At 42.4% G+C, this 22,897-nt stretch overlaps 1 protein-coding gene across 2 annotated transcripts in view; it reads right to left on the bottom strand.

Annotated features, from left to right (window-relative positions):
* Positions 1-22,897, bottom strand: part of PTPRA (protein tyrosine phosphatase receptor type A) — a 265,339-nt gene that overhangs the window by 65,559 nt on the left and 176,883 nt on the right. For both annotated transcript variants that reach the window (XM_084627114.1, XM_084627115.1), the window contains 3 exons: positions 4,074-4,152; positions 2,185-2,547; positions 956-976 (listed from right to left, as the gene is read on the bottom strand). In XM_084627114.1, coding sequence (XP_084483240.1) covers positions 956-976; positions 2,185-2,547; positions 4,074-4,152 — 463 coding nt within the window. The remainder of the gene's footprint in view (positions 1-955; positions 977-2,184; positions 2,548-4,073; positions 4,153-22,897) is intronic.

Here is a 22,897-nt window from a genome sequence, read left to right as displayed (position 1 = left end):
CTTTAATGGGGTGATGCCAATTTTTATCAGATGAAGACCTGATCCAATAAAGAAGCTGGGTCCAAGAATTCCAGGAATGGCTACCCTGCAAGACACACACTTGTAAGACAAAGCACTGTAGGGAACAGCTATGGACTGGCAGGGGATGGACCAGATGTGACCTAATAGGTCTCTCTCAGCCTCTAACTTCTGTGATCCTTGTTTGTGTTTTTCTTACTTGTAGTATCTCCTGATAAGTCAGCAGCAGCATAAAACAATTGTCTTCCTTAAAACATTGTGACATGCACATGGCATATGGGCTGGAGGAGGTGGGGAGAGGAAAAGGAGGCGAGGGATGAACAGGTACTGCTTCCAAAACATAAAAGAACCAAACCATTCACTGAACACAAAGTTCAAAGCCTAAAAATAAATGGAAAGGGCTTTGGAGATTTAAAGTGCATTTCTCTCAGAGTTTCCAGCTTTTACAAAGCTAGCTTCTTTTGAACATTCATGCTAGGGAAAAAGCCCACCCTCATCTCCTTCCACGGACCCACTTCCCTCCTGGGAATGGCAAGGCAGACACCTGGGACCAGTGAGGAAGCTTGAGTAAAAAAAGGTAGAACCAACCATTCAGAAACAAGGCTCACACTTTACCATACAAATCCATTTATAAATAGTTTACAAAGAGTTGATAAACTACTAGATGTAGTTAATTGATTGTTATTGAGTCCATCAGGCTGCTTATAACCATGGCTTATGATCCGCTCTAAACACTTTTTAGTGAGGCGCTTATAACAATTGATAATACATGCTACTTGTGTCTGTAACATGCATATAACATTTATCAGTCATTTATTAACCCTTTATAAAATATATATTAATGGTACCTTAATATGAAGAACGATCGAAACAAGGGTTCAGTTAAAACCAGTCAGGCCCTAGGATAGAGAGTGAGTGTCTAATGGTAAGCGCTTACCTGGGCCTTTTGACGGCTCACCTAGAGAAAGCAAAACAAACCATAATGAGTGTCAGTGACTGAACCCTTACTCCTTTCACCAGACATTGTTATTCCAATCCCCAGCACTTCTACAGCCCTTTCCATCTGTGGATCACAAAGCACTTGAAACCCTCTTGTGTGGCAGAGTGATTTCCCCCATTTTACATAATCATAGATTTTAACACCAGAAAGGACAACTATGGCCATCTAGTCAGACCCACAGCATAACAGGACTGAGAATCTCTCCCAACAGGAAGTATTCTCTTCATTATACAGATGTGAAACAAGCACAGATGAACGAAATGATCCCAAGATTACACAGCAGGTTAGAGCTAGGAATAGAATTCAGGTCTTTTGCCCCCCAGGCCAGTGCCTTAGCCACTGAACCACACAGTCTCTCAGGTTATACAAAGAATCTGCGGCACAGAAATCAAGGGCCACATTTATAAAAGTGGCCTTTACTGTAAGCTCTCTGGAGCAGGGTCCGCCATTGTGTTATTCACTTGTTCAGTACCTACTGTTAGGGGGCCCTGATCCCTTTCCTGGGCAATTCCTTCTTGGATCCCATTCAGAACGGTGACCTAGATCATCAGCTCTTTGGGGCAGGGACCGTGTTTTTCATATGTGTTTGTATGATGCCCAGTATGAGGAGTCCCTGCTCCCTGACTGGGTCCTTAGGTGCTATCAAAATACAAATACAGAGTGATAATATCTGCCCTTTGGACCACTAAAGCACTTCAGCTGAGCAGGATCCCAGTGAGTTTTTTTTCTTGCTTATGTGTTCTTTTAAAGAATGACTTCGCAACCCTTGGGACTGGGTATCACCAGACAGATGAGGAAAGAGATAGTGGTGATGTGACTGGCCCAAAACCTGTGGCAGAAATGGGACTAGAAATCAGGACTCCTGGCATCCCAGTCCTGTGCCTTAGCCACATACCATTGTTCTTCCCTGGACACAGCCTGGGTTTCATTTCCCTGTCTTCTAAGTATAAGGGCCAGATCATCAGCTGGTGTAAGTCAACTTTGCTCCATTCATTTCAATGGAGAGGGGCCAGTCTACACCAGCTGGGGAGCTGGCCCTAAAAAGTTTACTTCTGGTTTCCAAATGTTCTCAGCAAACAGAAAAAAGAATAAAGCCAGTATTAAAGGGGCGAGGGGCCTGGAGCACAGGGAAGAAGAGGAAGGAATGAAAAGTGTCCTTGCCATACCTGAAGTGACAATGGTTTCTGGAGAAGTTACTGCCACAGTGATGTTCCCCATTGCAGGCACTGTCTTTATGTCTTGTGAAGCGGTTTGTGCAGCAGAAGACGTCGTGCTGGGTGGACTGGAGGTGGACCCAGGTGCAGGCACAGTTGTCCTCATGGTATGGGTTTCATTACCCAGCAAGCTGACAGTGGTGTGAGGAGGGAGCTCTGTGGCTTGCGTGGTAGTAGGCCCAGGCGCCATGCTAGGTACGGTCATTGGAGAGCTAGCATTCAGACTGTTTGGATTAGTGCCCTTTCCGCCATCTGGCTCTGATGTAGGGGCTTTCACGGAATGCTTGGTGGAGGTGTGCTCTACGGACGGTGGCACTGGAAGTAACAAAGCACAAGATAACCTCCAATGTCCTTTTATTCCTTCCCCTCCCCAACACTGGGGCAGCTGAACCTGGGAACACCAAATGGGACCAATTCTCCTCTGACTTTACTTCAGTGCAACTCCATTGACTTCAGTAGAATAACACTAGTGTGAAAGGAGAATTAGGCCCTGCATCTGAACCGCAGGAGTTCAGTGATTGGTAGGTGTCTGATCCAGCTCCCACTGAAATCCCTGGGGAGTCTTTCCAGTGGCTTCAATGGGAGCTGGGTCTGGCTCTAGACAACCAGGGATATGTGACAATCTCAATCCTTCCCATTCATTCTCAACCATAGATTATTTAAAAGGCAGGTTTTCAGTATTAAATGCAGCTGACCTCAACTATCATTTGACACAGCAAACGTTTGTACTGAGTTAACAGAGTCCAAATATAGTTTCACTTGGCACTGTGTGAGGATCTGAATGGAGGAAAAGATGACTTCCCACTATATTCCCTGTCATGGCAGTAAGATCAGCGGGGGATATTGCCAACAGGAAGGCACAAAGGCCACCAATGCCTATCATCCACAATTGCAGGATTTTGGTCAGGTGGGATGTGCCCACTAAAAAATGCTTCAGGGTAATGCAACGAATGCCTCAGGGTTCCAGCCAGCACACTGTGGGGTAAAACTTCCCTCCTGTCCCCATCAGGCAATCAGGATTGTCCACCTGAATGGAATCAATGAACCAAGGATTATAAAGAATTTGCATAAACCCTGCTGATACAGTATCTGTGTGTTCCTAAAGCACCTATTACCTGGCATGCACTGGCAGTGATAGGTGTATCCAGTGCACACCCCTTGACGCAATCTCAGTATCTCTAAACACATACTAGACTTAGGGTCCGGAAAGGAAGAATTTTTCATTTGGACCACTGGTAAGATTGCTTAATCAGCATATAGGGCTTGCTTAGCCTTGGGGAATTGCATCGTCAGACTTCACTGATACGTTACACTGGTGCAAATCCTTAATATAAACACACGGCACTGGTGCACAATGGGGCCTGACCAATGTATCTTATCCCAGTAGGTCGCTGGGTATGTTGCACTAATGCAAGCTCCATCTTGCATCACATGTACACTTGGGATTTGCATACTGTAGCTACATCAATGCAAAAAAGTCAATCCCACAGTACGGAGATGGCTTTAGATCCTGCAGTGATAAGGGCAATAGAAGAGCAGATGTTTTAGACAGATATTATCCCCTGCCTTTGCTACCTTAACTATGAGCATGACTAATTAAAAAAAACAAACACACACACAATAAGTGAGGATCTTCGATGTTTGCAGGTCCAGCATTATCTTCTAGCAGACACCATATACTGATCATCTTTACCATCTCCAACTCCTGTCAGACACTTCTTCATGGCAGGTAATTAAGGGGATGAGGGCAATAAATCACTAGGGATCTGAGGATCTCCTCATTCAATCCCGACTACTGTTTACAACCAGAAGGAGAGGAAGCGATGAACATCATCTCTCACCTGAGGTAGTGACGTGCGCACCTAGACACATCAGGCCACTTCCAAGCAAGAGGACAAAGAACCACGAATCCATGTTGACCTAGAAAAGAAAGTGAACATGCTGTATTAGAGCTCCTGTGGCACTTCCCTGTACCAGCTCAATCACAGGGTGCATTACCAACCACTACTCACACCCACATCCAGGAGGATAGACGACTGAGATGGAAAAGTCCTACTACTAAGGTCAGTTAGTCCATCTCTCTGCCCCATCACATACAGGGAACATGTGTAGGATTGCACTCCACAGAATAGTCTCCCCAGCTTTGTCCAACACAGTTATCTATAACACTTTGCTCTTATATAAAGCTTTTCCCTAGTAGAGCTTAAGCAGCTTGACAAAAGGAAATATCATTACTCTTATTTTACTGGTGGGGAAACTGAGAAACAGAGCGGTGTCTAAGGTCACCCTGCTAGCTGGCGAAGGAACAGAACCCAAGTCTCTTGAATCCCAGTCCAGTGCAGTGTCCACTAAGTTACATTGCTTCTCACTGAGGCTTCTGAACTAGAGACTAGTAAATTCAGTAAATTGCATTTTAATCCGCTTGGGTTTTGCACCTGATGTTTGATGTCAGTACAAATTAATCTAAAAGCACAATTCAATTGGCTCACAGAAGTCAGAGATGGAGAGGACCTACTAGATCCCATTTAGTTAATCAGTTTCCATTGCAGGGTAATTCCCTGTAGTACATGCTATTGGCAATTGTCCAGTTTAATTTTCAATGTCTCCTGGGACAAAGTTTCTACCGCTTCCCTTAACTGACAGACCGTTCTACTGATTAAGCCATCTCATTGCCAGAGAAGGTTTTACTCTTGACATTCAGCCTATTTTTTCCCTTCTCCTATGACATCAGTTCTCACTGTATTTATTTTGTTCTGTTTCAATCTGGGCCCATCCCAAGCTCTGGGCACCCAGACAACACTGAAGTCATAAACACGCTAGAAACAATGTCCAAAATACAAGGTCCTCCCAGCCCCACTCAAACTGGGACTTGTACCACCCACTCAGCCCTCTTTCCCACAGAAAGCCTTGCAGAAATCAAACTTGCAGGATGACCTAAAGGTCAACAAACCCAGGCTCTCCTGGACCAATGGGGGAAACTCAGTTCTAGAGACAAGGACCCTTCATTGAAGTCACCCTGCTGCCAGCCCCTTCTGATTAAACTGTGGATTGCTAGCTTGAGCACATCAAGTGATCTGAACTACTCTGGTATCACACAGGGAAGAAGTTGTCTCTGCGATCTGGTCTGCCCTAGTGAGAGCAAATTGCTTAGAAAACATTGCATCCACACATAAGAACGTTCCCCAAATGGCTTCATAACCAGTTAGAACAGCCAGTCTTCCAGAAGGTTTAATAACTGGTTAAAGCTTAGCCAGTTCAGTCTGAAACAGTTTAGTGCCAGCATGAACAGAGGCAAGCTGAAATGGTTCAACTGGTCGTCTTGCAACTTCTCCCAGAATGCACTGCTTCTGGAAGCCAAGCCAGGAATTGTGGGATAGCTACCCAGAAAACAATGGTTTAGGCTAGGGCTAACGTGGGTGCGTTCAACTGGTTCAGGCATGGATAATGCATATACACTGAACTGCTTGTGCTGAAACTGGTTTAGTACAACTAGTTTAATTCTCTATTGTAGGGAAGGCCTCAAAAATTCTGAACCTAAACCTTTTAAGGCTTTTAGGGTTACAACCAACTCCCTCACAGGTAAGCGTAAACCAGTGTAGATCCTGGAGCACAGATATAAAGCAAGAAGCATCACATGCTCAGTACAACTGTTCTAGTTATACTTTCTCCCTTAAGCCTCCTAGAAGCATCCAGATTCCCCGGATTTACACCAAGACCATGCGAAACTATAGGATTTTAATGCAAAAATCACAAAGCAAAGCAATTTCATTCCAGAGCACAGACGGTCCTAAGCCATTGTTTGTGTAGAGATCCTAACCTTCCCAAACTTTTGGGGACTGGAGTGAGGCTTTTTTCTCAGGCCTCTCTGTACTTCAAAGGTTTGTGAATGTGAGCAAACTTCACCATAAACCATGCAAGCTTCCATCCTTCAAGGAAACCAAAAGCAGGAAAGCCTCACCTGGTGTCAGGTTGCATCACAAAGACTTTTTTCATTACTGCCATCTCAAGCACAGCCATTTATTTTTCTCAGTATGAATTACTAGTCTGTGACGGATCACAAGTAATGAAGACAGAGCAGAAGGAACACAAAATCATAGAAAAATGTAGGACTGGAAGGCACCTCAAAAAGTCATTAGTCTAGCTCTCTGCGCTGAGGCCACCTGACAGGTGTTTGTTCAACCTGTTCTTAAAAAGCGTCCAATGATGGGGATTCCACAACCTCCCTTGGAAACCTATTCCAGTATTTAACTATCCTTACAGTTTGAAAGCTTTTCCTAATATCTAACCTAAATCTCCTTTGCTGTAGAGGAAGCCCATTATTTCTGGTCCTACCTTCAGTGGATATGGACAACAATTGATCAGAGTCCTCTTTAGAACAATCCTTAACATATTTGAAGACTTATCAGGTTGCCGTTCAGTCTCTTCTTTTCTCAAGACTAAACAGGCCTGGTTTTTAACCTTTCCTCATAGGTCAGGTTTTCTAAACTTTTTATCATTTTTGCTGTTCTCTGGATTCTCTCCAATTTGTTCACATATTTCCTGAAGTGTAGCACCCAGAACTGGATAGAATACCCCAACTGAGGCCTCACCAGTGCTGGTTAAAGTGTGACAATTACCTCTTAACTCTTACATACACTCCTGTTAATACACTGCAACATGATATTTGCCTTTTTTGCAGCTGTAACACAGTGTTGACTCATATTCAGTTTGTGATCCACTATAACACCGCCCTAAGTAGTTCTAAGTAGTTCTTTTGTCTAGCCAGTTTTTCACATTTTGTAGTTATGCATTTAATTTTTCCTTCCTAAGTGAAGTACTTTGCCCTTATCTTTATTGAATTTCATCTTGTTGAATTCAGACCAATTATCCAATTTGTCACGGTCATTTTGAATTCTAATCCTATGCTCCAAAGTGCTTGAAACCCCTCCACAGCTTTGTTTTATCTCTAAGTTTTATAAGCATAATCTCCACTCTGTTATACAAGTCATTAATGAAAATATTGAATAGTACCAGACACAGAACCAACCATTGCGGGACCCCACTAGACATGTTCTCCTAGTTTGACAACGACCTATTGATAACTACTTTGAGTGTGGTCTTTGAACCAGCTGTACATCCACCCTGCATTAATTTAACATAGACCACATTTCCCTAGTTTGCTTATGAGAATGTCATGTGGGACTGTGTCAAAAGCCTTACTAAAATCAAGATGTATCATGTCTACTGCTTCTCCCCATTCACTCAGCCAGTAACCCTGTCAAAGAATTAAGGTAGGTTGGTTTGATATGGGTTGTTCTTGACAAATCCATGCTGTGAAATTAGCCTCAACTTTACACCTCCACCCATACACTAGTGTGCCTCTCCGCAGAAGAGCGCATACATGGCTGCTAAAATTCAACATAGGTTTGGCCAGAAGGGCAGACCCCCACATGCCATAATCATTCAGCTGCTGGAAAATGGTTTCTCCAAACACTTATTAAGAAGTACATGATTAAAGATCAGGGGCAGTCAAAAGGACCCCAGCAGGGCAACTTGTGAGCTCTGGAGTTTTCAGATTGCAAGGTATGAGGTTCCTCCACCAGATAATCTGAGGAGGTGCTTATTCTGTGCAAATAAGATAGGGAAGTCTCTCTCCTCTCCCCAACCTTTCATTTTTAAAACACATTTGGGATTTACTCGCATATGCCAACACTGGATTTAGAGTAACATTTTGTATAAAGATGAACAGATGAGTCACTGTATCTGGGAGGCTTCCTATTCACACTGAAACACCACCACTTAGTACTCACATGGCACTTCTGCTCTTTAAGTCTCTCTATGCAACCCATATCTGACTGATCAATGGAAAATGTGTATACTGCACCTCCCATCACCACTTCTTATTTCAAAAGAAAGGCATTTTGGACTGTTCCCAATTTCCATCAAGCTGGATGCCTTCTTATTGCATGCCTAAGCATACTGCATGGAGGAACAAAGGCATTATTTGCCCAATGACAGGTTTCAGAGTAGCAGCCGTGTTAGTCTGTATCCTCAAAGAGAAAAGGAGTACTTGTGGCACCTTAGAGACTAACAGATTTATTTGAGCATAAGCTTTCGTGATCCATAAATCTCAAAGGGCTTTACATATTATCCCCATCTTATAGATGGGGAAACTGAGGTACAGAGAGGTGAAATTTTGTCTGAAGTCAGAAAGAATCAGAAATAGAACCCAGGAGTCCTGAATCCAAGCATAGTATCCTATCCACTGGATTAGGCTGCCTCCTCCTGTGGTAGAATGAGGTTCATAGGGCACGTCTTTTTTTTTTTTTTTTTTTTTTTTGATTCCTCACTAACTGAAGACAGGGATGAAATCAGACTGCACAATGACAGCAAAGAGAATGCTCTCCATACATAGCCATTATCACTGTATTGATGAGGGCTACAGGAACTTACATCAAAGACACATAACAATTCCTGGAACAGCCCTGTGGGCAATTGCTAGAAAGGCCATTAGAAGAAGACAAAATGATGTAAGTCTCTCCTTGCCTGTACAGTTGAGTTGGCTAACACATCTTGGACATGATTTAGGATTACATCAGTTGTAATGCAGCTGTCTGCCTTAACAGCCCCCTTGAGATATGTTTAAAAAAAAGTTAGTTGATTCTCAAGCAGATTGCACAGGGAGGAGAAGGGTTCAGAAATGCTCAGAGAGATCACTGAATAGAAGGCTTGGGAGCGAGCTGCTAATGTCATCAAGTATCACTTGCCAAAGCTGTTTCATCACCTTAAAAAATGATCCACAGTGCAGAGCAACAAAGAGCACCCCATGTAGTATGAGACCTTTGCAAGTCAGTCTTTTCCCTGAGAGAATCTCTCCTGTCCCGTTATTTAAATAAGTCCTTTCCCCAAATGCAGTATAAATAAATGACAGAGCTGTGCTGAGTCCTTAACGTAAAAGGCCTCATGCATCCTTCCCCAAAGCTAGAGCAATCTGAGCCTCCCCTCCCCCACTCCTCCGCCTTCTGCTGATTCGGAAACAGAGAGGAAATACTTGTAACGTTATCAATATAAACACAGCTCTTGGCTGGCTGCAACATCCTGTGTGCTTCACAGAAAAACACCCTGACGTCATGTCTCTGGATCCACCAGAGAAAAAGGACCCGACTGTAAGATGGCTTTCGCCAGACCTCCGCAATGAGCGTTAGCAAGACTGTGCAGGAGCGGGGGAGATGAGGAAAGCGACAGGGGGAACTGTACCAGCTGAAAATAATTTCCAAATCGTTAACGTTCTCAGCTTTGTAATGAGGCTTTAAAAATTTATTTTGAAATATTTTCATATTTACATTAGATAACAGCCGTGTGCATTTAAAGAGCCAGACTCATGAATGGAGAGTATGCAGGGAATACCACCTCCCTTACAGCGTTCTACAGTAAAGCTTACAGTAGCACTACTGCAGCTTGAAGCTATAGAATACAGGGAGTGGTGGAGGGAAGCAGATACTGACATCCCTCAAAAATATCTTTATGAGGCACCACATGGCTCACATGAATGGTAACAGGATACAGAGCTGCTCAGCCATAGGTCAGCAAATGAAATGCAGCCCAGGGACACTATCACTTTCTAGTATCTCCTATATATAACTCCTACTGAGCTCCATAGCAATTATCCATATCCTACAGGGGGAGGACGGAGCCCCTGTAAGTAGCAGTGATCACAGATTGCTACCATCAGACACTTGTTCATTAGCATGGCACACATGTCCATCCCATTATCAGAGGCATCATGGTCAACTGAGTAGGACACTGGCCTGAGAATCAGGAGATCTGGGTTCTACTCCCAGCCTTGCCTAACCTACTGTGTGACTTTGGGTGAGTCACTGTTTCTCCTCCCACCCTTTGTCTGACTTGCCTATTTAGACTGCAAGCTCTGTGGGGCAGGGACTTATTATGTTTGTACAGTGCCTAGCACAATGGGGCCCACATCTCAATTGGCTTTCACAGGTGCTGCAATAATATACACTGTTGGCACCCAGCGGAGAGGCTGCAGGAAAGAATGCCTACAGAGAAACCCCCCCCTTCAGCCCTAGAAGCAGGTAATCTGGAGGAGGGAAGAGGTGTAATACTCAGGGTGTTGTCAGAGCAAGCTTCTCCACACTATCAAGTTCACTAGCACTAAACTGCCTGGAGAAAAAAGCCTCTAGAATCTACTTTACTCCAAGTAAATATGACCCCCATTATTAAGGGCTTCAAATCTGATCAGCCAGGTGCTGAGCCACTCCAGCAAGTTGCTGGGATGCCCTCAGCTCCCACTGACATCAGCAGGAACTGAGGGTAGTCAAGTATTTTACAGGAGGTGGTCAGCAGTTTGTAGGATGGGGCCCTTTATGAGGCAACTTTATTTCTCTCTCTCTCTGTTTCCTAATGCCACAATGAAAGCTCCAGAAGCCTTTGCACTTTGGATTTCACTATTATTTTTCCCTAAAAAAACCAAAACAAAGTAGCAACCTCCTCACTGTCATAAGAGATTTTTGCAATTTTTCATTTTTATTTTAAATCCCATGGTGCATTTTTTGGGTACATTAATACGGATTGACTAACTCCCTGTGTAGGTCTCTGCAGCTTAGACTAAGCCTTTGATGTGTCACCAAACATCATTCCCACCTCCTCAGCCTTCACATTCCACAGTAAATAGAAAGGATGAGTAATCACAACAATTACTGGCCCTTTCCTAAAGTTCACTTCATTTTATTTTTGCTTTTGTAGAAGCAGATCACTTCCATGCAAGTGACAGCAAATACAGCACATGCTACATGGAGAGGAAGGATGGGCTTGTGGTTAAGGCACCGGGCAGGAACTCAAGATCTGGCTTCAATTTCTGGTTCTGCTACAAATTTCCTGCATGATCTTGGGCAAGTCACAATCTTTCTGTGCCTCTGTCTGCTATCTGTACAACACCACTTCCTTTCTCTTGCCAAATTATATTGTAAGTTTCTTTGGGCCTATCTCATACTATGCGTATGGATGGCACCTAATACAATGGGACCCTAATTTTCCCTGGATCTGTGAAAGCAACAGGAATTATTATTTACTTGTACTACATTAAAACATAGCAACCCCCAACTGAAGTCAGTATTCATTGTGCTAGGCACTGTACGGACACATAGTAAAGCCTACCCCTGATCTGAATAGCTTACACTATAAATAGGTAAGATGGATAAAAGGCCAAAGGGGGAACAGGCAAAAAAGTCACAGAGACTAGTCCATAGTCATAGAGCAGTTCAGCAGCAGAGCAGAGTTTAGAACCCATATCTCTCATATCTTCATCCAGTGCCCTAACCGCTGGTCACACTGCCTCCCAATAATAATAATAATACATAAGCATTACATGGTATAAAACTCCAGCTGCCAAGGGCCATGCCCCAAATGCAGAAAATTATCTGTAATGGACCACGATTAGGGAAGGAATGTTGCTCCATGACTAGACCTGGGAATAAGAATGTTCTTGTTCTCTCTCTAGCTCTGCCATAGGAAATGACAACAGCCTTTGTCTCAGTTTCTCCAACTATAAATGGGCACGTCAATATTATTTGTTTATTCCCAAGATGCTGTGCAAGGTTTAATTCATTCATTAAAGTTTGTAAGGGCCTTTAAGACCACAGATGTAAGGTTCTATATGTGTAATATACTCTATTTTGGGACCTTCAGGAGTATCCTCGCAGATAAATGCCAGTGTGCAGAGCCACAGAAGCAGAGAATAGGGTCTGGGGGACACAGTTAACATCCCGCATTTAGTGGGACATTACTACACTGCACACTACGTAGTACTATAGGAGCCCCATCACAAGCTCCAGGTTCACTGGTCCTCCCTGACAATCAGTGTCCAATAAGTGCTAATGCATACTTCAGTTTGACAAATCGGTGTAATGAAAATGCTCAAGTAATCATTACATCAAGTTCACTGGTCACATCAGAGACCTCACTGAGTAGGAGGCAGAATCATCACAACGTGGAGATGATGATAGGCAGACATGAAGCTAGTCTGAGAGAACAATATTTCTTGAGCCCTCTCCATGAGTGGGGTCACAAAATGCATAGCATTAATAAATGAACCTCATAATAGCCTTGTGGGTAGGGAAATATTACTAAGCCATTTAACAGATGTGGAAATTTGAGTGTCAGAAGTTCAGGACATTTAAAAACAAACAAAGGGGGTTTTTGTTTAGGTGCCTAAATATAGACAGCCAAATCCATATTTAGGACCATTAAGATACTGAGGGTATCTGAGTACTGTACTGAGGGTACTCCGGAACTTTGTAGAGCCAGTGCTTGCACTGTCTTGACGCCTATTAATTAGCCAGCTTTTACTCCATTTAACATGACACACATTAAAGGGATTAAAAGCTGGTTCACTGATATGTCTCAATGTAATTGTAAATAGGGAATCATAGTTGAACAGATTTGTTTCTAGTAGAGTCCCACAGTAATTGGTTCTTGTACTATTTGACATTTTCATTAATGATGTGGAGGAAAAAATAATCACCGATAAAATTTGCAGATTATACAAAAACTGGGGAAGTGGTCAAGGATGATTAAAGGATCAAAAAATCTGCCTTATAGTAACACTAGGAGCTCAATCTATTTAGCTTACCAAAGAGAAGGTTCAGGGGCAACGTAATTACAGCATGGAAGTACAGTAAAAGCTGTTTTATCCAACACATTGGGGGAAATGGGGGGTGCCAATAAGTGAAAAATGCTGGTTAACTAAGAGGGAGGGAGTTTGGGTGCAGAAGGGTGATTGGGGCACCAATCTAGGTAATTATATGGTCCCAATTACTATGCTGTAGTACTCAAGATCTTCCTTCTAAGGAGTGCCATATAACTGAGCAACCAATAAAGTTTAAGCATCAGGATAGCTATCATGCCTCAACTTTAAAATAGAAGTGTTAGAGGATACCGTGCACATTTGACATCTTTCAAATCCCATTACAGAAGCTAAGCTCCTATTAGGAGGCACTCTGTCTCAGTCTCTCATGTAAAGGATGCTTAATTGTGGCTCTTGACTACACTGAAATCTATGCTAAACACTGTTATGATAACAGGAAGAAAGCGGTTTGCCCCCTAGAACAGCTTTGTTAAGAAAGCACAGTGTACACAAGGAATAATAATTTACCTGATACAGTACAGCAACCACATGATAATTTCCTCCCTGTTGCCACAGCAACACTTCTGGTATACCAAAGATTGCTAATGACAAAACTGGAAAATCAGAGACTGCTAGTTAAGATACATTCTAGTTCTCTCAAGGCTCCACATTAACTGCATTACAACAGTAAGAACAAGAAATGGCAGGTCAGAAAGTAACATCTGTGTGTGATAATTACAGATGAAATTCAGGTCACTCCTAAGGGAAAACATCTTTTGCAAGGATGCTTTTTCAGTGGTAGTTGACCTGGACGGTAAGAGCACTCATCCATTTTAATGTCTTTATTTCTTCTCCTATTTAAAAGAAAGTCAACATTTTTGGAGAAGCATTGTCTTTCTCCTTTAGAAGATTTCAATATAAACAATAGCTAAGGACTGCATATTAAAGGGTGATCTAGTGGAAAAGCACAGGACTAGTGAGACTGGGTTCAACTCCCAGCTCATTTAAGACTTCCTGTGTGATCTTGGGCAAGTTGCTTCATCTATCCATGCCTCAGTTCCCCAGCTGTAAAATGGGATACTGCTTTGCAAAGGAGGTTGTGAGCATAAATCCATTAATGATGTGAGGGCTCATATAGTATAGCTATGAGGGCCGTATACTTAACTTGAAAGATAGAAGTTCAGGTTTGTTACTAAACTACACATTAGTCACTCGTAACTTCCCAGGGATAGCCATTTGAGCTAAAGGTGTCTGAGGGAGGCCAGGGTCTGAAAGTTTTTCCCTTTCCTATTATTTTCTTACTTAACTGCAAAGTAGTTTGGGCTATAGTTTGTATGGAATACTTCATCCAGAAGAATGTTGGTTGAGGCCAGTGATCCTGCCAGGCATGAACATTTCACGTGCATGCTAGGAGTTCATTACTGGAACCTGGCAAATATTGCCACAAATTAGTTAACTCACACAGCTATGCGGATAGAGGTTCCTCTGCTTTACAACATTTACAATACCTTATTTTTCCAAATCTCACTAGACTGCAAATATGATTAAAGCTGTCTGACATTTCCCCAGCTCTGACTAAGTACAGGAAGAGACAAATCCCACAAGAAACACCTGCAGGGGACAGTGAGGGAGAGGGCTGATTGCTACCGCAAAGGCATTACAGAAAAGGTGGATAAACAAGTCCCCCAAACCTTAACATTCTGATAGCAGCTAATGAAATTCTATTGTTGGGAAATGACAGACCAGGCACTTCTCTGACCCCACTGTCAGCCCTGCCTAACACATGACAGCTAAGTTATATTCACTTGGGCCAAATTCTCCACTCACTCCTTATTTACACTAGTGTGAGTGACTACAGAGTCAGAGAGCCACCGTTCCAAACTAATCTTGAAGCCTGACAACCAAAGAAGTCACCCAAGTTTAATATTTAAAATGAAAGGCAAACATGTAAAAGAGATGCATAGATATCATAGCCAGATCACAGAGTGCGCCAAGTGTGTGCATACACCCAGCCACCAAATCTTTATACAGTATACATGGATCACATCATCCATCCCTGAAATGCAGCTGTCTATGGAGTGGATAGTGGCAACCATTTAACAGTGTACAGCAACATTACCCCAAGATCTAGATTGTAGCATTTATACCACTGCTCTACATGGGGTAGGTGGAGATGCACTACTCCACGAGAAGTGCTACCAAAATGGTGCTTTAGGAAAGTATGATCTCTCCCAGGGCTGCACCATGTACATGGTATGGTGTGTGTGAACAATCTACCCCAAGCTTTATAACAGAACAGGTTGCTCCCCCGTGGGCTGGTGTGGAGGAGGGGGTTATGGCCCCATGTCCTTCCTCCATTTCAGTAAGTTACTCCACAGGGAGAGCAGAAGCTAAGCAGTCCCAGCATCCCCCAGAGCACAGGGACCACAACATAGGAAGCCCTCACAAGAAATGGTGAAGAGTTCTTGTGTGCCATGCCCCCTACCTCAGGTGTTAGCATGAGGGTCACTCAGATTTTGGTCCCAAGTATTTGGAACAAAAAGCGTGGGAGAATACTGTATCCAGCTGAAACTACAGGGGCAGTTTTGGGCAAGTGTAACATAACTAAATAAACTAGGACGCACAGATGGAGCAGCACATGAGAGCAATCTACAGAGATCCCAGAGCAGGAGTCTGATGTCCTTGTACTGATTTTCTTCCACCAACAGAACATTAAATAGGATATTATTAAGCTTCTCTGTCTGAAAACATTGCACGATTTTAGCTTATACCTGGAAAAGTTGATTTGAAGCAGGTATCGTGAAGCAGGGGTAACCTGGGAAGCCAGATTGTGTAACAGCCATGTGACACACCACTTTTAAAAAAAAAATACTGGAAGTGTGACAATCAGAAGAATTTCTAGGATACTGATCTTTGCTTCCTAGCCCCCATTACCTGACATGGCTCAGGGTCACAAAAGATTAACAATACCCTGCCCCATGACAAACTCAACACTCACGGACTCCAGTGGCTACTGTTAGACTGCATTTCATATCAATCAGTTTTCAGGAGACCCTGCCCCAAGGTTGCCCAAATTTTCCCCATCTGAGAGGCATGCTGGTAACTTGCTAGAAGCCAGAGGGATACAACTAGTTTGCTTAGACATTGAGCACATCACTGGTGCCCTCACCTAGGACAAAGATGCAGCCCACCAGAGACTGCACCTGGAGTTTGGATCAAGCTAGTGTAGTGCGTGCTGAGATGCAGGCAGTAATGGCTACAATGACCCCAGATCACAATTCACCACCTTAAAAAATGCCTGAGTCCCTGCATATTAGATTAACAGAATAAAGTAAAGTGAGGAAAACTATATACAGCCGCTATTGACTGTACAACTGTGCTCTCACCACTGGACAAATATAGAGGACTTTAGATATGGACCAAACGTTAAAGACAACCACTGGCATAGAACAGCTCCTGTCAGAATATCATCTATCAGAGGACTCTGCAGGGCAGAACCATCCCATCCACTCCCCCAGCTTGCTATCAGCAAACAAAAGGACCGTGTGCTTGTATCCTGCTCTTAATTTCTAAAGCCCAGTCTCTCTGCCTGGATATGTGCAGTGGAGTCAGCTTTTGCAACATGCATCTGTTTTTCCACAAAGGACAAAGGAGACCCAAACTTCCGCACCTTTTCTTTTTTCATGACTGGAACAACTGATTACAGTGCCAGGGCTTTTTTTGTTTTGGTTTGGGGTTTTTTGGTGGTTGATTTTTAAAGGCGGGTCTAGACAATGCTTCCCATTTACTGTGAAGGAAAAAAACCCGTCAGATGATGAGAAAGGGGGCAAAACCTGTCAGCCTCACTTTAACATAACAGGCATCTTTTAGAGATCTAAAGCCATGTGGAAATCCATTAAACCAACAGTAACTATTCAATTATCAGTGGACAATTAATCAACGGTGCTGTTATTGATTACTAATGAGCAATCCAATTCGCACCCAACCACTGATTGTAGTAGCACATCGGATTAATGACAATTAGGCTAATTAGTTTGTATTAAAGTAAGAGCTCTTTTCTCTGCAGTCTAGCTACTCCACATCAACTATAGTGCGTTACAGAAGAAATGGTGCAGTGCTTTCAGTATAGGAGGGTCATATATGTACTATCTTGGGGTGCTCTAGTGAAGGAGCAGCAACAGTGCGACATCAGACCATAAACTCTTCTGGACAAGGAATGTGTTTTCCTATGTGGCAGCACGCCCTGGGATTCTCAAACATTTCCCTAGCATGGAGCATATCTTAACTGAGAGATTGTCATGTGGACAAACTCCTCTCCCACTCATGATTGCATAGACCATCTCCCCTTCCATTCACAATCACATACCATCCCCGCCGTAATAACCTACATAGGAAAGTAAAACTGAGGAAGTATTTAACGTTGTTCATTGTCTTAGTGTGATTTAGTAGCTGGGAACAAGGCCAAGAGCCAGCATCATGTGATCAGACAGCACACAGACCACAGTTTAGGAACCAGGTGGCCCAACAAAACGGGGCTCCAACCCTAAATGAATTCTTTAGGGGGCTGACACAATACAAACAGTAAGTAAATAATAATCCTTCTGAAAACAGTGTGCTTCAGCTGTAAGTATAGAAGGAAGTAAAAGTTTTAACCTTTTACTAGGCTTAGTATGAGGCTTTGGTGTGATCACATCTGGAGTGTCTGGGAAATTTGTTAATAAAAAGATATGGACAAACTACAGGAAGGTTAGAGAAGAGCCACAGAAATGACTGAAGAGGGAGGACCGAGTTTTGAGGAAAAACTGAAGGTTTGTCCACATATGGAGTTATTGCTATAAAGCTATTTGTGAATAAATCCATGAGTGGTCACTCTTATGGAGTAAGAGTGCCCCTTTCTGGTTTAGCTTAATCCAAAATTGGATTAAGTTTATGCAGAAATAGCCACTCTTATTCTGGAATAAGAGTGTCCACCCATGAGAGTTATTTAGGAATAAGTATTACTCTTTAATATCCACACCCTTCCATATTCCAAAACAACTTTCATGTGTAGACGAGCCCTCAAAGAGTTAATATGTAGTGTTTGGCTAAGAAATTAGCCGTGAGGATATTGGAATACAGTAACAGGCTATGAATATATGAAGGGTGAAACACCTCAGAGGCTGTGGAATTACTTAGGATGGAAAAAGGGACAGACGTAGAAGTAATAGGATGAGATTAAAAAGAGGAATATGACAAAGCTTCCTGACAGCCAAATGTAGTAGTCTGTGGAACAGTCTCCCAAGTGACATGGAGCAGACCCCTTTCAGCTGGGACGTTGAAGACAAGACTCTACAAAACGTTCACTAAGGAACAAACTTGCATGTGCAGGGAGTAAAGATGGAGGTTCTAGCAGGAATTTACCTCTCCCTGATCTCTCTGTTTACTCATATTGCCTGCATATTGTCAATTGATTATGAATTCATTTGCTTTCTTCTTTCTCAAGTCAGGTGACATGACTCATGACGACAACAAATGGAATCTGTTTCAGTGGCAGACCAGACCAAAGTATGCTGCATTGATCTGCCAAGCAATCTGGGCCGTTTCATTCTGCCTCCTGCCCCATTATAAAGGTGAACTCTGAGAAAACTCAAGATAGGTTCAGAAAGATATAGAAGTTAGGGATGGAAACACTCTGCAAGGTCGCTCAGCCCATCACTCCTCATCAAGGCAAAATATACTCCACAGAAAAGACAGAGCAGACTAGACTCCTCAATTTTCCTTCTGTGGCTCATCTCCCACTTAATGAGTTTCCCCATTAATCTCCTCTCCCCTGCTCAAGAGACAGCTACACTACCTGCAAACTCATTCAAGACCACAGCAATGGTTTGAAGTGACCAGCAGAAGAAACAATGGGACAAGCAATGCTTTTTCCTCACACCTACCATCTGAAGTTAAGACCAGCACCTCTTACCCTCCTAGAATTACAGCCTGGAAAAAGACTATTCACATATACAAATCATCTTTCTCACCCAGCTCATCTTTCTGACAATGCGGGACTGTTACCCTGAACTCAGATTAGGAAATAATCCTATTCTCTGGCACCTGAGACAGCCAAATATCAAGTGAAATTTAAGTATTTAGGGCCAAATTGTCCTTTTTCAAGCATTTGCATGGAGTGGAGGGGTAAAATTAGAATGAAAACCACAGTGAATTTTTACACAGTTACTGATGTAAATGTAAACTCCCCTTTGACATGATATATGGAATACCTGTCCTATAGGAGACATTTATTATAGAAAACAGCTTCAACTGTAGATATAAGCAGGGTCTCATACTGACCAGGGTCTCATTTCACCACCCAATCTGAGCAAGGTGCACAGGTAAATGTTCAGCACGACAGATGTTGCAACCACATGCGGTATCTTTGGGGATCTTATTGTAAAAAATTTATGAATGTTCTGTGTCTTGTTGCATGTTTGGGATTGTATTCTACTCCATTGGGGAGGGTTACCACAGTTCCTCCAGGGACTAAAGACTGTAGGGGTGATTACTGCAGTCCCTGGCATTGTACATGGCTCCAGAGAAGTACCACCCCATTTTGATTCAGCAAACTGATGTGACCTTTTGTCCAAGGGACCCAATCCTGCCAAAAGGCTGGAAAGATGGGAATTTGCCAGGGTCTCCATAGGACTGACTGGTAAAGCATTTAGATCCTGTTCTTGTTTTATGTTTTTTCTGTATGCTTTTGTCCTTAATGTACTCTGTTTTGGAAGAGCTATTTGGTTGTTGTGAAATACTGTCCTTAGAGAGAAAGCAAAGAGTAGGGCTGGACATATGTCAAACCTGCTTAGGGAGAATCACAGTGAGTACAAGGTACTGCAGGTTAAAACACTGGGTCAGGAGGGAGTGAGATGCACGTCCCTGCCCAGAAAGAGGTGACTTCTAGAGCCCTCAGAGGGCATTCCTGGGGCAGACCACAGGGAAAGGGCAAAGGTGCAGTTACCTTGAAACTGTGACAATCAGCTCAGAAGGTGAAAAACAAGTTCAATTTTTAAGTTTTTTTCAGTCAACCTATATAAGAAGATGCAACAAAATTCCTGGATCTTTGTGCCAGATTCTGAATTCATTTACCCTTATGTAAGTCTGGAATAACGGCACTGACCTCACAAAGAACCTGCAGCCCCACTGACTTTAAGAAAAACCGTAAGTACTCAGAAGTTCTGGAAAAAAAAAAAGGGCTGCTTATTTAAATGCCTAAGATATGAATTCAGATGACTAACTTTAAGCACCCACATTTGAAAACACTGCCAATAATTCATACCCTGTTTCCACCTACCACCAAGAAGGTTGAGTTTAACGATGATGTTTTCAACTGGGACTTCTACATCAGCATTTCAGCTGTTCAAGGCATAGTAACAAATAGTGATTCCCACAACAGAATAAAGATATGAAGGGACTCAAAACAGAAAACTGTTGCTAGGGTTTACAACCAGTGATTTTTGGCACAACTCAACTGATGAGTATTTCAATTTCACCACATATTAAAAACGTGATACAATTGGGATTGAAAAGGGGGAAAATGTCTGTCATTCTATCCTGCAGTATTTCTTCCACAAGGATGTCATTTAAAATTGTAATATTCTGTAACAGGCTTTAAATTGAAGTGAACTTCTGGAGCAGGCTGTCATTTTCAGTCGGTGTCACATTATTTAACCCCACACTGCATTGCTTCAATCTCTAGCGTCAGGCAAACCATACTTGGGACTCGCATCATGTGTTAGCAAGGTTGGGAAGAGGACCAGGATCAAAATCAGTGGGGTTAAAAGTTCAGTAGACTTCAGGGTACAGAGCAGTAAAGGGTGTGTGTTTATTTTTATTATAGAAACTAGGAAAAGAGGAGAAAAGCAGCCCAAGCGAGCTGGGTAGGAGAGCTGTGCAATACTCACGGGAGTAAATATAGGAAGTAAGAGGTGCATCCTTTGTCTAGTTCTGTACCTCTGTTACTTACATAGCTCCCTGAACCCTCATATTCATTGAGATATCTACGGAATTCTCTCACTGTTGCCCTAGTACAAGTGCAGCTCCACCAATCCTAACCACATTGCGAGCGCTCGGACAGACCATCATGTTGTCTAGATAGGTTGCAAATGGGGTTCACTGACACTGTGATTAATAAGACACGAAGACTGCACTAGTGTTCCCAGCATTGCCAGTTATGGTAGAGCTGCACTGATGTTATGACAACAGTGGAAGAACCTGAGAATGTCATGAGCCAAAGTCTTCACCGGCATAAATGGCCAAAGCACCACTGAATTCATTGGAACTGTACCCATTTACGCCTGCAGAGAATCTGGTCCCCTGAATGCACATACAGCCAAAGTGTGCTAGGTACTTCAGTTTCAGACCCATAATCTCAAAGCAATCCCCAGCCCAAACCATGGCCGTTTGCCTTTCAAACTGAAACCAAGAAAAACCACAGAATCCTATGTGGTTTCTGCATTCTGGGTTTGTACAAAACTAGTAGCTAAGGAAGTTGCACCTGCCCTGCTTTTGGGTTTCAAAATGGAAATCCCAACCTCTTCTTCAACTCTGACAGAATAGAACTGAATTTGGCCTTATTTTCCTCCATATTTTGAGAACCTCAACACTTTCTGCAAGAAGGACCTTTATACTGTTGGGACAGTAATGCTATAGGCCAATGGGTAGCCACAGTGCCTTCAGCAATAGCTCACAAGCATCTGAAACTACTTGGCTGAGAGAGGGAACATTGGGTAAGACACTGTGGGATCTTTCACTTTCTCCTGGACAGTTCAAGTGAATAGATCCCATTGGTGTGGAAGTCCCACCTGAATACCACATTGTACGGTTAGCAATAAGGTGAGCCAAAATTCTGGTGTGGAACTTGTGAAAAATGGGCAGGACTTGTAGCAATCCCCCAAATAAACCAGTGTGGATAAAAATTGGTTTGGTTTTTTTTAATGGGTTTTTTTTTATTTTGTCATTTAAAAGTAACTTAGACAGTTTCATTTTCAGGAGAGACTTAGGTAAGTAAGAATGTAAACTCGTCACTTTCGCCTAGGCATATTTGAAAATTTTCCCAAGTTGACCTGAAATCACTTTAATTCATTGACTAAAGTTAATCCCTCTATTCCTTTAATAAATCATTTAGTTGTAAATGTAAAACATGTTTTCATAAGAAAAGTTTATGTATCCAAAATATTTAAGATTATTTTAATAAAAATTAATTATATATGCTGTTGTGTGTTTAATTAAATCCCAGTTAAAATCCTCATAAGCATAAATCATAGTCTACTTTTTGCTTATCTAGTAAATAAGCAATATGATTCACCATTTTCTAAAATACTAAAAATGTACAACAAGAAACTGAAAATATTAAACTATAATTGCTTAAATAAAATGTATATATTTATGGCGTACCTTCCTAATAGCAAAAAGATGTACCAAATTAGAAAGGATCTGTTTAGTTGTAAACCAACATGTTTTAACGGTTCTATCAACCGCTGAGAACACACCTTTCTTTAGAAAATAAAAGACGTACAACTGGGAAAGTCGATTAAAATCAATTATTTAAATCTGCCTGTTTGATAGTTTATTTCAGGGTCAATATGATTTAAATCAATCCACCCTGAAATAAACTATCAAATAGGCAGATTCCCTGTTTACAGCATTCCTTAAATGCTGTATCCTTACAGACTCCAGGGGTTCAAGCACAATACATGCATATACACGATAACCAGGTCCAAGCTCAGAGTATTTGGCAGGTTTTCAGTTTCACTCAAGACACCCAAGGGTCTTCTCATCATGACAGCCAGGTAATGCAGTCAGATATCCATCTAGAGAGACTTTTGTTTGAAAGTTGTAGATCCTTTCAATTTGTCCACAATAGACACAAATAATCTGCGAGATTTTCTAAATGGCTTAGTCCCATCCTGCTAAAAGGGAAAAGCCCTTCTGACAACAAGTGTGTGCAATACCGTGTCCTCCATATTCAGGTGTGCTTTAGGGAAGAAAGCTGGGAGATGAATAGGCTGGTTAATGTGGAAC

The sequence above is a fragment of the Lepidochelys olivacea genome (assembly GCF_965140295.1).
Source record: "Lepidochelys olivacea isolate rLepOli2 genome assembly, chromosome: 4".
NCBI classification, from domain to species: Eukaryota; Metazoa; Chordata; order Testudines; family Cheloniidae; genus Lepidochelys; species Lepidochelys olivacea.
Note: the sequence above shows the minus strand (reverse complement) of the source record. Positions and strands in the feature narration are given on the sequence as shown.